Raw genomic sequence first — 18,718 nt, 5'->3', positions numbered from 1 at the left:
ATATATATTATCCATGCGATTCGAAATAATTATCGTTTAGTGGATGTGCTATATCTTCTCGCATCTGTATCGAGATACATAAATTTCCCATTATATGTTATAAATGTGTGTAATGTCACCCACCATAACCATAAGTAAACATCAACCATGTTATCAGTATTTTTCAGTAGTATATATGAAGTACAAATACGATATATATCATCCCGCGAGTATCTTTTCATTATAAATAAAATTGTCATCTAGACCCTAAGAAGTTTTAGTGTCTCTTCAGACACCGCACAGTGAGATCACATTGCTATAACTAAATAGGATTTAGTGAACGAATATTGTATATTAACAACCACTCACTGAAAAGTTTTTACTCGAAGCGGTTGAGATAGAAGAAACTAAAATACCGATTCGGAATAAAATAATTAAATTTGTGAAAATTTGATTTTTTATTATTCGAAAAAGAAAGAAATAAAGAATTCTGAGAGACAAATCTGATATTATAAATGCAAAGTTAGGCAAAAGTGAAACAAAATTTTGCTTGTGTTAACTGGAATTAAATTGAACTTTTTAGTGTGATATTCTACTTCTTTAACTGAACTTTATTGATAAATTGCTTTAATAATAAAACGGTTTAATTTCAAGTGTGTTGTAAGTTGTGTGCCTGTTCGAATTGTGAAACAGACCTGCGTTTTGTTATATTGAATTTTCAGCGAAATTACTTAGATTTGAACAATTTTTCTGTTTATTCGATGCAAAAAAGTACAAAACATTAAAATTATGCACGAACACGATCCGACATCCAATTTTCTTTAAAAATTCTATTCCAACGAAAGTTATAAGTGAACAAGTACGATAAGAAAATTAAATCAGAAAAAAGTCAAATTTGTGATTAAGAAATTATTATTCCGAAAAAGCAAATCAAAAGAAAAGTAAAATTTCAAAAAAATAAATAAAAAAAAAAAATGGGTGAAGAAAAAGACACTATGGCAACCGATGTGGGGACAGATGAAAAACCAGACGTTTCGAAATTCGGAAAATTTTGCCAAAGACATGGCATCAATTCGAATTTAATTATGCTAAAAATATCGCTGTTCGTTATGTATGGAGGTAGGAAGTTCCTAATTAAAACATTACTTTGTATAAATGTTAAAACCAAAAAAGAAAAATCTGAATTATAAAATGGCAAGAATTTACTTTTGTTGTGAATTGGTGATGAAACTTTTATGTGAACTTATCGTCTATGTGAGTGTTATCATCACAATTAAGAAGTAATCTATTTAAGTTGCGACGTTTCCTCTGCTTTTTGCTGCTAATGTCAATTTAGATTCTCTAATTAACTCGGTGTTATTTTTAGAGGTCATTAACAATCTTATGAATATGAAGAAAAATTACATAATTAAGAGACAGACCATTTCCCGCGCAACATATCAAAATTTACTAATTCACTTTTTAGCTTGCCGTCAGAAGTTGCCACACGACAAAATTTTGAAAGATTTTTTTTACAGTTGATGATGGTCAAGATTGTTCGCTCAAACATTTTAATCGATTTCTTGAGACATGAGATAGAGTCAGTGCCAATTTTTTGGAAAAATTCAGGAAAATATGGGAAAATCCAGGAAAATTTAAGAAAATGTTTTCCCAAAAGTAGCTCCTTGGTAAAGTGTTAGTAAAAAGTTCTTAGTAGTAATCTGCTGACCACAACCAAACTCGCGTTAGTCTTGATTTCCACTTACATAAAAAGCACTCCGTTTTCTCTCCATTTAATCTTTAAACAATAGAAAAGAGGCGTGGTTCAGCTAAACGGTGGCAAAACAGAGTGTTTTTTTGTAAGTTGAAATCACGCCTTACGGTGGCAGTTCGAAGCCGAATCATGTCAGATTTTAATAGCTCCGTTCAAAGGGCCGTTTTTGGAAAGCGTTAAGAAGACTCAAAGACTCGAAGATTCCATTAAAATTGACAATGATAAATCCAAAAAAATAGTTTGTGGTTAATTGTGGCATCTGAAAGGAAGGATAGACTCAGCAGCAACAGTTTATAAAACAAGAAAGTAAATTTTCTAGAATTCCGTGGACTGGAGCGATTATTGGAGTCAGTTACGAATCGAGCGAAAAACTTCTCATCGTTCTTATTGAATAATGGATTTAAATCGTTTTAAAGTCTACCGAGGCTGCTACAAAATTTCGTGATACGCTCAGGCCGTTTCCATGGGGTTTTCAACTATATCAGGGTAAATTACCAGCTATATACGGAAAATCAATTTCTACCGAAATGCCACTTAGAACAATCTATTCATGCAAATTACGCACTACCATGTTTGAAAATCGCAGTCATTTTCTCGCCAGTTGCACCAAATTATTCGAAAATTGTTCAGACATTTCACAAAACATATCGCACACGGGAACAGCATATGTTTTTAAGTAACTCAATTTCTAAATGTCAGCATGACATTCTACATCATACCTACTCCACTAACGGCTTTAATATGAAATCAAGTTGAAATTTTTAAGCTGGTCATGAATGCACGCACATACTGTAACCGTCCATCACGACCAAAATGTTTATTTAATCTTATCACACACAAACCGAACACATATTGTTCTACTTTCCAAGTTTTAGAATCGATGAATGAAATTGGTGGCTATTCTGGTGTGTATATTATATGCTCATGCTATTTGCCTCAACTTGATGTTGTGTATTTGGGATGTTTATGAGGACACAGCTAACGTCTGTGCATTAAACTTAATTTATATGATGCACACATATATTCGCGAAGCGAAAGTAGCTGTATCTGACTATGATATATGATAGTGCAATTGCTGTTGCATAGTATATTAGGTCCGAAGTCTGAAGACACTTTGACGAAAGCAATCAGTGTCACACTGAATTACCGTAATGGATATGCTTTCGGTGAATCTGGTAATCAAGAGGAACGGTTTTTCGGGGTCAAAATAAGATTGATCATATAGAAAGTTCCTGCAATCCAGGAGAACCCATTACGACGCTAATTAAATTTTCTTATTGAATTGAAAAAATAGAGTTGGATGCTCTAACTAAAACTGTCAATAAAAAGAAAATATATTTTTCATGCTAGCGAAAATCTTTATTTTGTCCACTATGAAGCGTTGTGAAAATGGCGTTTTGTTGACATTCTTTGATGTGCCATTTTGGGTGATAAAATAATCATTTTCTCTCCTAAAATGGCGGGTTCAGCCATATTCGGTGAGAAAATGATTATTTTATCACCTAAAATGGTTGAATACCAAAACAAGCTTTTTATTTTATTTTCATCAAAGTGGACAAAAATGCGGTTTTTCGCAAAACGACTAGCATGACAATCGTTGTGTTCATCTCGGGAAGAAATTGGAAATTTCACCTCGCTTCGCTCTAGCCGCAAACTTCTGGTCTTAGTGAATTTTCTATTTTGTCAACTTGATTAACAAATAACTATTTCATGCGTGTACGTTGTGTTTTGCTTTATTTTCTCACCTTAATAGGCCATGAGAAGATTGTGTTTTCTTGACGATTGGTCAAATGACACTTCTAATGAGAAAAGTGCAGCATCTTTTCCACCGTGAGAAGAAAATAGAACTTTTGACATTCGAACTGTCACTTTGTTTATGTTTTCGAAAATAGCATGGTGAATCGATGTTTTCGTTTCGTGGATAAAAACGGTAGAACATAATATGTATGCATGAAAAACGTGTGTTCACCTCGCTTCGCTCTGGCCGTAGACTTCGCTCTTATTAAAATTTTCTATTTTCTCCCATCGGTAAACAAATAACTATTACTTACATAGCGAGTAGTGGTTGAACGCTTAGTTTTTCTTTTGAAGGTCAGTTTACGATATTATTAGCTACACCTTCTTTCTCCCCAATTTCTCGATCCAGCCATTCAACTATTAAACTATACACCTTTCATTACATGAACCTCGACGTGCACACTTTTATGCCTAATTCGGTCGACCGTATAATTTTATTTTTACCTCGTTCAGTGGACAGAAAAAAGCTTTACATTCGACGTGGATCCATTTTTCTTACGCAAAAATTAAAGACCCAACATGATTAACGATAAATTCGGTAAATGGAGCATGTAAATGAAGAGGCTTTGCGTGATTAGATGATTACATAATGTCTTTGGCATACTCATGAAATTACATACGAAGGGTAATATTTTATGTGCCCTACGCCTATCCGGTGAATCTTTTCACCAGCCTTTTAATTACCCAGTAGAACGAAAATAATTTTTCGGTTTTATTGTTTCACTGTAGGAATGTCGTAAATGTTGGAGTATTTACTGTGTAATTAGATGATAATTGAATCAGATTGGGTAGAATCAAATGAAGAAAGTTGAACCACCCCTAAAATAAGTGAATTTACACTGATTAACGATAACTTAAGGCTTTGATTTTAACTTAGTTCTAGGTCAGTAAGAAGTTAGCGGCAACAAATTACATTTTCTTCATCTTTTTTCTCACATTTCATACCTTGAAGTCTCATCATCACAGTTTTCCTTTGTTTCTGTACCCACTTAATCTCGCATTTAATTCAATTTCAAGTTCATTTAATGAAATCATTATTAGTGTTGATGTAATCGCTCACTGTACGCTCTTTCTTATTAAATCAACACTGCCCGTTCGGAGGGATCCAAACATGTTTTCATTCTGCGTAAACACTCAACACCAAGAAGTATGATTGACGATGTTCATTTGCCAAAAAAAATCTTTTGTGAAATTTAAGCAATATAGCATTATACTACATTCGAACTGGTGTGACCTACCAGAAAGTAAAACATGGGAAAACATTAAATGGACGTTCATTAATGTGCAACATTCTAATTTCAGTGTAGCGCAGCAGCACACAGTTCGCTAACCCATCTGATAATGTGTTACTTTACTCTCGAAAGCATACATATTTCACCAGGCGCTATTGCACACACATGCAGTTGACTTAAACCCATTATTTCGGTTAAATGTTTTCAAAAAGACAATTTATCACCTTGACTAAAGAAAATTCTTGCGAAAATTGTGCTTTTCTATACCATTTATTTTAACAATCAAAAAAAACTCATTTACACCTACGACTATACCACCCCTACGAGAAATGTGGATAAAAACTCCCCGGTAACGTAAGAGAATTTATATAACACCAACAGCAAAAAACAACAACAACAATGAACTAACAGCGGAAGTTAATGACTCTCATTTATTTAACAGGAAAACTAGCTCTTATTGTGCTATTAAAAATAAATGTTTTATTCCTTTAATTCTAATGTTCAGTAATCTATTTTAATTTGCTATGCTTAAAGAAGACAAAATTTTCAACAGAAAAAAAATCTCTTCAATTTTCAGCAACATCATCGCTACTTCCTTACCTCACCATCCACATGCAAAGTGTTGGATTAACAATTGAAGAAATTGCCATTATTTATTTGGCACTACCGTTTACCACATTTTTGGCGCCACCAATAACAGGTAAGAAGAGAGACATTTGAGGACACAGTGGAATTGTTACAATGAAGAACTGAACCGATTTAGTAGAATTTATGTTGTTCGATTGTGTTAACAACCCGTCGGAATCAGGATTCATTATCCTGTCACAGACGGCAAGCATATTAACAGTTTTATTATCTGATCTATTACTTCATTTGGTCGAAAATTTTCAGAGATTGATTTCAGAAATCTTTTACTTCATTTCTTTTGAACGTGATTTTTGCTATAAAAGACCTCATTACTCAGAGCTCATCGTTTATTATTGCTGTTGTTGTCGATAACATATGACAATCTGTAACAGGTTATTTGTGTCACTGTCAAATTTTTTCTGAGAACTGCATTCTGTCATTGCGAATTCACAATGGCCAGTCTCTGAAAAAATGTCAGTCTGTAACAGTTCTAAATATAAGATATCTCAGACAACACATTGATTGGGTGTAGACGATAATTTTCAGAATTTTTAAGATGTACTAAAATGTGCTAATGCTAAAATGCTTTCTTAGCGAATGAGAGGTTTCCAGCACGGGCCTTAGGCGAAAAAAAGGTTTCTACATGCGTATGTTATGTACTTATAGCCATTAATTTTTTCGGCGCCCTCAACATGTAAAATATTGTACGTAACTAGGACGGAAAATGAAATGTTACGTTTTCTCGTGGTCAACTTTTCAAATTTTCCGACCTCGTGACGTTAATATCTATTGTACTTGTATGGGGCGAAGACCTCTACGAATTTGCTTGTGTCGGAAAAACGGTTTTTGTAATCGCACTTTTTATCTGCTATCGACAGGACGACAAAAATTAATGACGAGTTCTGAGTAATGTCATCTTATATACGTGTGATAACAAGATAAAGTAATAGATTTCGCATCAATGTTCTGAAAATTGTTGTATAAAAAGAAGCAATAGACGCGATATTGCGGATACGCTGGTCGTCTGCGAAAGGTCTAAAATAGAATAACACGGCACTACGTCGCAATGTAGAAAAAACATTTTTGAACATTGAACAATTGCCCGGATCAGACTCGTTTCATTTAAGTTTCCGCCCGTACAAAGCATGATTTTCCTGATCATTACTAATTTCCGCAATGAAAATCATTTCTGGATGGCACTCCCATTCCAGAAACACCATCATTGAGAAGACAACAGTAATACCTGCCATTTGAAAAATCATTGATGTCTTTACTTCCAACTTAATTAATAATTTTGATTTCCATTGTTTGTTATCCACTTCCGCTTTGCAAAATGTTCTTTCGCTAGACGGAAGACGGATTCGATACATTTTGATAATTAAACATTTTCTAAAACGATTCTGTTGACATAACCTGGAAAAATGATTAATTTTCGTTTAAATCCCGTGAAGAATTGTTGTATGAGAATTATATCTGGTTATAAAATCAAATGATAAAACAGGCACACATAATTTATGAATGCAAATTAATATTTGAACAATGAACCGTTTTAATATCAAATATTTATCAAATACCGAGCTAAACAATAACGGTAGTACGTATACCAGTATACACCATGTCTTGAGTACATTTTCGTTTCAAATTTAAAATCATTTTGTCATTTTTGACGAATATTCTAAATATTTTCTTATGCGGAGATGGAAAATGAGATGTGTATACAACGAAGAAAATTAATTTCAAGTTCATCGTATCATATCGGTGACTCTGTTCAAGTTAATGTATGTTACTCTCCTAAATCAGCACTCTTTATTTAGCAAATACAACGAAAAAGGTATATCAATCATAAATGAATGTAGGAATGAATGTGTCTAGGAACGGGTATGATAGGTATATATAGCAACCAGAATCAATTTAATTCTTTGCTACTAGTTAACAGACAGCTGTATTAAAGATTAGATTTGACGATATCATCATATACACACCATTATCAAACACACAGTCACATGTTTCTCATTGTGTATTTGCATAACAACGACAAATATTTGAAATTTGTATTTATGTTTGAATGGGAATAAAAGAATTCCTTATTACTCATAATGATACTGACCTTTTCAGTCACTCTTACATAAATCAGCATTCCAAGAAAGACTGGAAATTTACAATAAATACGTAGCATGTCACTCAAGCACATTTTACAACTTTTCCGGGAGAAAATGTATGCGTATCTGTTGGGTGTCCTCCTTTTTGTAGCATTTAGTTGAAGGGAGGATTGTTACACCTTCTGACACGGTTGTGTTGAGAGCCTCTGTCGCGGAAGAAATCGTAATAATTTAAGTCTCTTTAGGATTAGAACTGGAACTGAATTTTTTTGGACATTTATTAAGCAGCGGTGTCACATACATGCAGTGCCTAGCAACCGTTGGCTCGAGGATTGTTTTCACTGTACAATAATTTTCTCAGGAGTAACTACTTATGGAGAGTTATGAGTCCATTCATCGATAGTTATGAGATTACTAGAGCAAACCAACTAACGAAAGCATGAGAGTTACAAATTCTTTCTAACTGCGATTTCTCACAAGCAAAACACACCATTACGAATTAGTAACCTGTCACAAACGGATATTCATCTGTTATCGATAATGACGACAAAAATAATGACAAGCTCTGAGTAATACGGTCTCTTATATTGCAAAATGCATGTTAAAAAATTGAAGTACAAGATTTGAAATAAACCGTTTAAAAATACTTGATCGATGGAAGTAATAGACCAGATAATAATACTGGTCAAATACTTGCCGTCTGTAACAGGTTAAGGCTAGTCATCTGTTATGGGCAACGTCACTTTTTAAAAATTCTGGCTAGTCTTTTCTTTTAAGGTAGAAGCTTGTTAAGACAAGTGAAGTAAAAGATTTTGTTTAGAACACTAAACGATAATTAAGAGGTAAACATTTCAAAATGTATTTTGTTTCCAAATCTGTCTCTTCATAAATATGCAAGGAACCAATGCACGTAAATTCATTGGTAAATGCCTCTGCCGTAGACAGTATTTTACTATGTATCAACAGCAAGGTAATGCTTTTGTTTATTCTATGTTTTAGGTTTCTTGGTAGACAAATTTGGAAAGTACAAACCGGTAGTCGTTATGAGTTTGTTATTAAATGCAGTATTTCATCATTCCTTAATGATGATTCCTCAACAAGAAATTCCTGGTAAGAAATTAATACACCTAAGTGTATTCTAAGTCTCTCGTTGCCAACCAACGTATTTATCAAAATCCCTAATCCACACTTTTCCGTCATTTCCAGGAATAATGCCAGCTGCCTATGTTATGTAAGATGAAAGATTTTTTTCCGTCAGTACTTTAATTTCTAATTAAAATTTTCTATTTCTTTTCCATATTAACTGTTATTGCTTAATCCCACACAAACTATAGGCGTCATCCTGGTACAGGCGTGGTCGAGGTAAGAGACCCTTGATCAATTGATAGAAAATAACATTCAATTGCCATCTACCAATTAGAAATAATTTGATTATGTAGATTATTCCGATTGTAGCTATGGTGGTCTCCATGTCCGAGTCGGGAATGTCCAGAGGAAGAAGAGATTGATATTGTCGTGGATCAGTGCTTGGACCACTGTCTTCTTCTCGAGCAAAATCCGAAAATTGAAATAGTTGCGCCTACAAACGGGCCCTTGCGTCCCACCCGTCCAACCGTAGACAATGACGAAACTGATGATTTAAAAATCCATTTGAGCAAAAGGAAGAAGGAATATTCGACAAGAAATCCGAACGATGTTACGTACAGTTCCACCTCACCGTCCCCTTCGACTACGGACCAAACGTTCCGTAAGGAAAACTCCACAGCGTACTTACTATCTGTGCAAGAGATAAATTAATCTGATTTTATTTAGGTTCGACTGCAGCATCGTTAATAAATAGCGACAACAACTCTTCTGAAGAAGAAAGCTGGGTCCTGGGATCAGACGAAGATGGAGCTGCACATTTCTTACTTACGATGCATCCAGACCTTGGCGAACCAATAGAACAATTGGGCATGGACATTGTACAAGACGATAACGATACTGTAACGGACTTCAAACAACGTTTCGGCGAGAAATTACTTTGGGACTCAGGTGTCAATGTGACTGCTTTGGAAGAAGAAGATCTCCGCTGCGGCGGTTTAGTTTTACAATCGAATATGTCCGGTACATACAACATGAGATTAAGTGAATGGGCTGCCGATTGTATGGTGCAACAGTGCCAATTTCGCCAAGGGGGACCTGAGATCTGTCCGCCAGATTATCGCGAAAGTGACGACAAGGTGTTCTGGATATATTTTGGATTAAGATTCTTAGCCACGACAATGTTGTAAGTAATCGGGTGAACAATCTGTTCCGCTTGATTTTACATTTATAGGCTAATCCATCTCGTCGTATTGTAGGAGTTCAGGTGTAACTATTATGGATCCCATAGCATTAACAATGATTGAGAAGTATGGAGGAGATTTCGGACGGGAGCGTTTATTTTCAAGCATCGGAATGGCTATTTTTTCACCCATCACTGGCCTGTTGATCGACTACACGTCTAGAGGATTAGGATACACTGACTATTCAGCTGCGTTCTACACATATGACATTTTATTGATTGTATCAACCGTAACCGTTCTACTAATGCCAATCGGCGAAAAACTGCCAGCCGATAATGTGTTCAGAGATCTGTGGAACCTTGTCAAAATGCCGCACGTTCTAATTTTCATTCTCTTTTTGTTCGTGCTTGGCAACTTTTGGGGATTCATCGAGAGCTTTTTGTTTTTGTACTTGAAGGAACTGGGTGCTCCTAACTATCTGCTCGGAATTACAATTACAGTTGGTACAGTCAGCAGTATCCCATTTTTGTATGGAGCAGAAGCAATTACACGGAGAGTTGGTCACGTCAACTTGATCATCATTGCATTCTTCTCACACGCTGCGCGATTGGTTGGTTATTCGTTTATCGAGTCAGTATTGGATCAAATTATTCTTCCAATTGTCCCCTAATTCACATTATCAATTCCAGTGATGCTTGGTGGTGTTTTCCCTTCGAGGCTATGGAGGCTCTATCCTGTCACTTGTAAGTTTTTGGAATTAATTTAGCTCTAAAGACTTTTCAACGAAATCTATGCAGGATGTGGGTTGCTGCGGCAACATACTGTGCAATTCTAGCCCCGAAAGGATTATTGGCAACGTTAATTGGAGTGCTGGGAATGGCGCATTTTAGTTTGGGACGCGGTAGTGGTTCATTCTGCGGTGGTTTCCTCATCGGTCAAGTTGGTACGCGGGAAGCCTTCCGATATATGGGAATATTTGCGGTTTTGGGTGGCTGTTCTTATTATGCTCTGCATTTATTGTGGCTGAAAAAATTCGATGCTACGTCGGACAAGGATGATCAGGAAGGCGCGGAGAATGGTGAAACTGAGAAACTTGCACCGGAGCCGAAGACAAAGGAACAGGGAACAACAATGTCACAAGAACGATTGAGTTTGATGATTAAATTCAATCAAATTGGCAGTCTGACTAGTCTACCGAGAGGATCAAAGGTAAGTCTTTTTTATTATTATTATACCATCTCACGTTGCGCTGTGCTACTACTCGGTTTGCGTAAACAAACAAGTTTTATTATTTTCATAAATTTTTCCACAACCGAGTTGATTCCAAAGCAAACAAGAGATTAGCAACGAACTTTTTTTATCGTCTGCTTTATGAATGTTGTTCGGTCTATATAGTCAAGCATATGTGTACCACTGCATTGTTTGTATATATATTTTGCTATAAGCAGAACAGATGAACGGATACAATTATATTTTAGTAAATCGTTTCCCCATACAAAGCCATGGATTCAGCAAGTCACCGAAAACAAATTTCACTTCCATTTTTTTCCGTACATAGGTTTTACCTTCGCTCGGAAACGTGCATTAGAGTACACTTCGCATGAGATCTGAAAAACCGTAGTTTCAGATCTGTTGATGTCTGTCTCCGTAAAATTGTATTTTTTATTCCAGGCGGATATTCGTGATCATCTTTCACAACGTCGAAGCAGTTACAATATTGATTTTAACCGACGAGGCGGTGGTAGTGCCTCCAAAGTGGACCTTTTGAAATCCGCACTGGAAATCAATCACAAAGCATCCAATCCGTCCGTAATGACAAAAGAACGTACATCGAATCAATCGTTAGGTCGCAATAGAGCTGATTCAGCACCGAAGTTGAATAACAATTTACCGAAAAACATTCAACTTCCGAATGTGCCTGTACTCGAGGTGAGTTTTTTTCTTTCCCTCTTAGAGCGGGTTTTTCATTTTTTTTTTGTGTTTTACTAACAAACAAATAATTTTCGTCTTGCCTAACATTTGGAAAATATAACATTGACAACGAATAGGGTGTTGAAACAACATTTGCACCGTACGATCGGTATAAGTACCGAAGTAGAGCACAGCTACAAATGATTCCAGCGTCTGAACCCATTACCATCACTATTGATCCGGTAAAATGAAATGAAATACATTTTTGTTGGAATGATTTTGTATGAATTTAGGGTGTGCTCAGTTCATTCGAATATCATTTTCATATCTCACCTTGAACTTACTTGACGCGAATGTGTAAATAATGTTGGCAAAATTATCTTTCTTAAAATGTTGAGATTATTGCATTTGTTGAGTACTGCTTGCCATTTCTGGTCATTCGTTTTTGCAACGATATTTGCAACAATTTTGTTACAATTTTCAAACAAAATGATAATTAGCGACAAGTGGGCTAAAGGATACATCAAATTTACTATAGAGTAAAACTAGCAAATACGAAACCCTACTGCAATACAAGCCCTCTATTGTCTTTCCTATATTTGTTGGAACGAACAAAAAGAGACATTTAAGAGTTCGCATTACAGCAATGGCTCATACTTGCTAGTTTTACCCTAGTATACTACTCAGAGATTAATCATTCACTGTAGATTGATCACGTTCATCGCATGACAATAAAAGTAGATTATGTCGTTGTTTGGAGCTTTTTATTTTTTGTCAAGTGTGAAGGTTGCAGCCCGAGTCGGTAAAGGGTAAAGGGTAAAGGGTAAAGGTAAAGGGCTGCCATCACACAAGGCAAAATACAACAATTCCAAAAATTTACTTAAGTTATTTTATTCACCCGGGAAATGAGCTCATGTCAATGGTAATGACTCGTTTTCCAATGGAACTGTGATTGCTGATGAAAATTGCTTTACCTTTAATAGCACCTGAGGGATTCTTTTGAAAAACAGAATCTTGAAACCGGACGTATTTTCCATTGGACTTTTTTATATGTGCCTAGATTGTCCCTAGAACCTAAAACCACTTTCAAAAAAATTCTTCGAAGCTTGTGTGGCTGGTGGGAGGTGATCGAAAATTGAAAACATGCACTTTTCTTAGAAAGTCATTAGAAAGGTAATTGCATGTACTTCTGGGGCAAATAGGGTCTTATTGGGTTTAAAATTCATCCACACTGAGACATGTGCAGTTGAAGTTTTCAACCGAAAAAAGACTGAAAACTCACACTTTTCTTACAGAAATTTCTCGAGGTACACGAAATGAACATGGTCGTGTGGGGTGTCATATGAAAGGCAATTGCATGTTCTTTCAGGAGAAGTAGAGCTTACGGAAGTTTGGTAGCATCTACGATGAATTATGTGAAGTTGAAATGTTTAAGTGCTTATATTGCATCGAAGATGCTACCAAACTTCCGTAAGCTCTGCTTCTCCTGAAAGAACATGCAATTACCTTTCATATGACACCCCACACGACCATGTACGTTTCGTGTGCCTCAGTGTGGATGAATTTTAAACCCAATAAGACCCTATTTACCCCATGCAATTACCTTTCTAATGACACCCCACACGACCCCGTGGAAAATACGTCCAATTTCAAGATTCTGTTTTTCAAAAGAATCCCTCCCTGTAAAAACAACTACTTTCGTTTGAACATTTTGAAGCTAAGAGTTTTAATAGTCGATAAGTACAAATTGTGGCATATTTGGGCGTAACATTATGCGCATTATGTTTCGCACGAAATTAGTTTTGGTGTGGTAAGAACATCATATCTTCAGTATAATTGTACATCGAAATTTCTTGGGCCTTAATGGGTTTTTTCTTCGGTGCGAAACCAGACATGACACTGCAAAAATCGAAAGGTTGAATATTCTTTAAAACATTTTTTGAAGCATGAAAGTTTTTAAGGTTTCTTTGACATCAAAATAATCAAATTTCAATACGGAGAGAGAAAAAAAAAAATGTCCCTCGAACAACAAAAGACCCGAAACACAACAATCAAATTTCTAATGGTGTTTTTGCTTAACAGGAAATAAAATCAATTTTCTCGGGATTTTTTTCTTGTGTTGTTAATAACGATACCGTGATGATAAATGAATGTTTACCACCCTCTACTGACGGTGCTGGTTTTAAATAATCGCTTGAATTGTGTGCCGAATCATTTTCCTCCAACAAAATGACCAAATGTTTCTGTTCTTTTCGGTGTTAGGTTGACGAGCGCCGAGATTCGATACCTGAAGAGCCAGAACATCAAAGTCAACATCAAAAAGCAGAAGATTCGTCGGAAAATTATTTATCGAAAAATAAAGTCCTTACATTTTCAAACGACAGTGAGACGTAAGACGCCAAACTATCTCAAAATGTTTTCATTAATGTTTTTGTAATTTAAATTTAAACTCATGTTACATTTAAACAAGAAAAAAAGAAATCTTTTTAATAGCTTTTAAGATACAAATAATTATAATTTAATTACTTTATCGAACACGAACACGTTCTCCATAGTGTCCCACTATTATTTGTTTTTCAGTTTTGATGCGATTAAACGGTTTCGTCCTTTCAATTAAAAATTTATTTTTATTTTTTACCTTTTACCAAACCGGCTACGCTGAACCTTTTGCACCTTTGAAAAACTACACTCATGACCAAAATTAAGCTGCCGTCGTTGTGTCGTGTTATCAATCTCTATAAGGCAAGTGCAGAAAATCGTTGTCATTGCATTTCCATTGTTTCAGCCGTAAGACGAACCAACAAAAGCATACAATTATTGTGTTGGTACACGAAATTTTGCCTTACAGATGCAAATGTCCTCTCTCAATGCCCTTTCCCTATAAATAATTGATAACACGACGGTACTTTTAGGTGGTAGATTTTCAACTGGAATCGAACAAATCCACAAAGTGTTCCAAAGTAACTATCTTTCACATCTGCTTTTCTCTTGCCCATAACAACAGAACCATATTTACGGTTCCATTGAAGAAATAAAAGAAAACAGGGTTGGTTAAGAGAGTCAAAAAATAGTCACTTGGATGTATATGCGTCGAATTATGATAATTACGGTCTTCTACACTCATGATAAAGCATTTACGGACAGGGCTCGTCAGTGAAATCTACTCATTAATTAACTTCATGTGTTTTTCAGCTGGTGCACTTGCTTGAGATAGTCACAGTAGGAGCTAATTTGATTTTTTTTTTTCGGAAAAAGGACACTAAGATTGGGGATTGTTTTATATTTGTTTAGTGTAGTATCCTGTACCAGAATGAACACACGATGGTCCAGCTGCTCCTCTAGCGTCCGTACCAGGTTTAATGAAAGACTGTTACAAAACAATAACTCTTGAAGGACCAATCGAACCCTGACTATTTTTAGTATGGATTATCCTTCAGTTACAAAAATTGGTTGAAATCAGTCAGTATTTACAGGTTTTATCGTGGTGTCCGACACCGACACTCGATTTATCGACGCTCATTAAAAGTCATGGTATCGGACCTTCAATTATTTAACGACACTCATTTTCCGGCGTAAGACCCTTGACGCCAGTTAAGGAAACAACTGAAAAATAAAAATTAAAGAATTTGTAAAGCCTAAACCTTTTTATTCTCGTATAAAAGGAAGCATTGATTTATGATGGATTAAACATTTAACAAATTAAAAAAATGTTTCCAGTGAAGACTAAATATTTCCGAAACGACCAGTCATCTGTTACAGACAACGATAAAAATAAACGATTTTCTATTATCTGGAAAAAGATTAGTTAAAAGTAATGAAGTACTAGAGCTGGAGATACAATACAGTTGAAACAATTGAAATAAGAGATTTTATGGTTTGTTAATATTATAAAAATTTTATTATGAACCTAAGGAAAGGGCTCTATTACAGGAAATACGTATTGTGCTATAGCAGATAATTTTGTGGAAAATTATAGTTATTAACGTAATTAGCTTTTCTCGATTGCTCACTGAAATGAGGAATACTAAAGCTATATATTATCATACCTCCCATTGCTCCATTCCATGAGTACCCCACCTGGAGAAAAATAAAAGGTTTCATATTTATGTTCAGTGATTGTACGGTTCGTTGATGCACATGCCCATAATGATGATGATGGAACTTCAGATAAATTAATTTGTGAGTATATATTTAACATCCACTCATATTTTAATTAGATTGAAAATTCTGCATTGTTATTTCTATAATTATTTTATTTAAAATTGTTTTTTTGTTGGTTTTTTTTTCATACATAATAATATTGATTAAAATTACCTTCATTTTTTGTGTGTTTTTTTGTTATTTTTATAAACATTACAACATATTTTTGTTTTTTTGGTTTTTATTCAATCTTATAATTTAATTTTTCATAATTTTTTTTTTCTTCCATTTTTTTTTATTCGTACGTGTGTGTATCATACAATAATTTTTTTTATCATTCATAATGTTTCATTTTCATAATTTTTCTTTTTGGTTTTGAAGAAGTGTATTTTGGAGGGATCGCTTGTTTTAAGATTTTGGCAACTATACAGTGAGAAAGTCTAGTTTTTGTTTATAGTAAGTATTAGATTATAGATAATAAAAGGTAGAATAAACAATCATCAAAATAACCAAGTTCGGGCATTTTCAAAACCATTTAGAAACGGCTTGTCATCTGTTATAGACAACGGAGCGCGGCAAAAATAAACGATGAGATCTGCCCAGTGTTATCTTATATGTAGCGAAAAGTTAAAACCAGTGAAGGTATAGATTTTGCAACAGCCACAAGTCGAAAATTTAAACAAAACTACACCAAGGTATTCAAGGTGTGAGAAACGTTCTTCGTATTAACAAATTCCACAAGTTTTTGCTCCACATTCACTTAAGTTTATTTTTAAGTACAAGATCTGCATCTGATATTTCCTTATAACAACGTTGTGGATGACATTCACCAAATTTACGAAGCAATTTATTAAGTGGATTGGATAATATTTGTAGGTTTAAGATTATTTAATAAAGAAACATAAGTAATTCCAGCTAATTTGAGACTTTTCGAAATATTTTCACCAAATGAAAACAGATTTCAGTAGACTGTTTTTTTCTTGAAAGCTGTTGACCAGACGCGTCGTTTAAGCCACATATTAGGTTTATGCTTGTTTTTAGCGAATTTTTAAAAATTCTACTTTATTTCACGAAGCCTGAACCGATTTCACCGACTTTTTGCTGAAAGCTATTGTCAAGACGCTTAGTTTGACACCAATATGAGGTCATTGATATAACGTCTCGGGGAGATATGACCAAAAAGTGTTTGTTTGTATTCGAATTTCCAAGATATTCTCAATAAATCTCAAATGATTTCTGTAAACTTGTTTCCCTGTAGAAACGAACGCTATAATTCCACAATTGCACCAAATGACACGAAATTAAATTTTTAGAATTTTCGTTCATTCTGCTTCGAAGTAAGGTGAAATCACCTCGACCCAAACGTTGCCAAAATTACATTTTTTCATATAAAAACTGAAGATCGGTGTCATTCGAAGCTACAGCATATGACTTCACGAGAAAAATAACTTTGGCTCGATCAGGTTAGTTGGGTGAGTGAAGAAGGTGAAATCAGCTTCCCAGTGGTGGTAAGTGTCATCCTCGAACTTTGACTCGTCGAGGCTATCTCGAATTTTTTTTTTGAACGGTTATGAGCCAAAGCAACATTTTCTGTGGGGCAACAACCACCAATTTCGAAAAAAAAAAATTCTGGCTGTTAATGACCACAGATGAATATCACTTTTATATACATATCTCCCACAAATTTTGGGCTACCAACCTCATATTTGGCTTAAACTGCGCATCTTAGCTTTTAGTGAAAAAAAGTTTACAGAAATCAGTTTACATTTGGTGAAAATATTTCAAAAAGTCACAAACGTGTAACGCAACTAACCGCCGACTACTTCGATCACACAAGTCACACTTCGCAGGCTAAAAATTCCAATTCTTGTTGACATGAAAGCAGTGGGTCTCCTGAGTATTAGAAAATTTATAGACTGATTTGTTACCACAAAACATAGTCTACGTTATGCCTCAGAAATGACGAAATTTGTAACCCAACTAACCCTGGAGTTACCCATATAAAGAGTGGAATCATGAAGACGTTCCTGAGATAGTTTTGTTGGCTGTACTGACAGACTTGAATATTTTATGGCTACAAGCTTGCCGTTTGTAAAAGGTTAAAAATAATAAATAGTGAACCAGATCGACATAGTGGACATAACAAAATGTGGATGTTTTTGCGAATGAGGACAAAAAGGTAAATTTTTATAATTAAAAACTGTGAATGAATTGTGACATAATGATTTAACGACAAAAAAGGGATAATTGTTTAAAAACCAAAAATCTCGCATAGTTTCTCTTTGATCAATTTTAATTAAAAATATTTTATTATGTGCATCAATGAAAATAACGTTGCATTTTATTTGTATTTTTAAATTGTTCTCTTATTAAATTTTTGTTGTAAAAAGCTTAAATTTGTATATAGACGTGCAATGACTTTTATTTATTATTAATTTTAAAAATATATTTTATTTGTATTAATAGTATATTGTGTATGTGGGTGTTATGTGATGGCGGCAATATGATTCAAATGATCTCCTTTTCAACAATGTCCAAAAAATATTTTTTTTTTCATTTTTTTTTTTTGCTTGTTATTTTTATAAACCATTCATCAATCAATGGGGGTGTATTTTTGTGTGTTGAGCATTTATAACCGTGTTATTATATTTATTATGTTCAATTTCCATTTTTGGTTAAAAAAATTTATTTTCCTCGCGCAATTTCAACCAAAATTTTTTTTTTCAAGTATTCATTCCAACAAAATAAATTGTTTCCGTTATTTTATGCGCTTGAACCGAAAAATAAAAATAAATAACGAAATGCCGGGCATATGTTTTTGTTAAATTATTCTCGGCCCGTTCGTCGCAAAACGCGCAAAAGTACCGATGAGCAGATTGTTTGAGTTTTGGTTGAAAATACAGTTTTCGTGAA

At 34.6% G+C, this 18,718-nt stretch overlaps 1 protein-coding gene across 2 annotated transcripts; it reads left to right on the top strand.

The window, feature by feature from the left end:
- Window positions 1-250: 250 nt before the first annotated feature.
- Window positions 251-14,285, top strand: LOC119066744. 2 transcript variants are annotated; one of them, XM_037169367.1, is made up of 13 exons: window positions 265-1,098; window positions 5,339-5,461; window positions 8,487-8,597; window positions 8,694-8,718; window positions 8,822-8,849; window positions 8,943-9,234; window positions 9,300-9,756; window positions 9,830-10,384; window positions 10,444-10,497; window positions 10,552-10,963; window positions 11,426-11,683; window positions 11,803-11,907; window positions 13,928-14,285. In XM_037169367.1, the coding sequence occupies exons 1-13, from the start codon at window positions 954-956 to the stop codon at window positions 14,057-14,059; spliced, it is 2,697 nt and encodes an 898-aa protein (XP_037025262.1). In that variant the 5' UTR covers window positions 265-953; the 3' UTR covers window positions 14,060-14,285. The 2 variants fall into 2 exon arrangements, with proteins under 2 accessions (XP_037025263.1, XP_037025262.1); XM_037169368.1 differs by lacking the exon at window positions 11,803-11,907 and having other exon boundaries at window positions 251-1,098; window positions 13,928-14,068.
- The last annotated feature ends 4,433 nt before the right edge of the window (window positions 14,286-18,718 follow it).

Source organism: Bradysia coprophila, chromosome IV (genome assembly GCF_014529535.1).
Source record: "Bradysia coprophila strain Holo2 chromosome IV, BU_Bcop_v1, whole genome shotgun sequence".
Lineage (NCBI taxonomy): Eukaryota > Metazoa > Arthropoda > Insecta > Diptera > Sciaridae > Bradysia > Bradysia coprophila.
The sequence above is the reverse complement of the archived record's forward strand: the minus strand, read 5'-3'. Positions and strand labels throughout refer to the sequence as shown.

Excerpts from the sequence above, each read along its gene's own strand:
- LOC119066744 (XM_037169367.1), top strand. The coding sequence starts at position 954 with ATGGGTGAAGAAAAAGACACTATGGCAACCGATGTGGGGACAGATGAA. Across the intron at positions 8,598-8,693 it reads TCCTCAACAAGAAATTCCTG|GAATAATGCCAGCTGCCTAT; the intron begins GTAAGAAATTAA and ends CGTCATTTCCAG. Across the intron at positions 8,719-8,821 it reads ATGCCAGCTGCCTATGTTAT|GCGTCATCCTGGTACAGGCG; the intron begins GTAAGATGAAAG and ends CACAAACTATAG.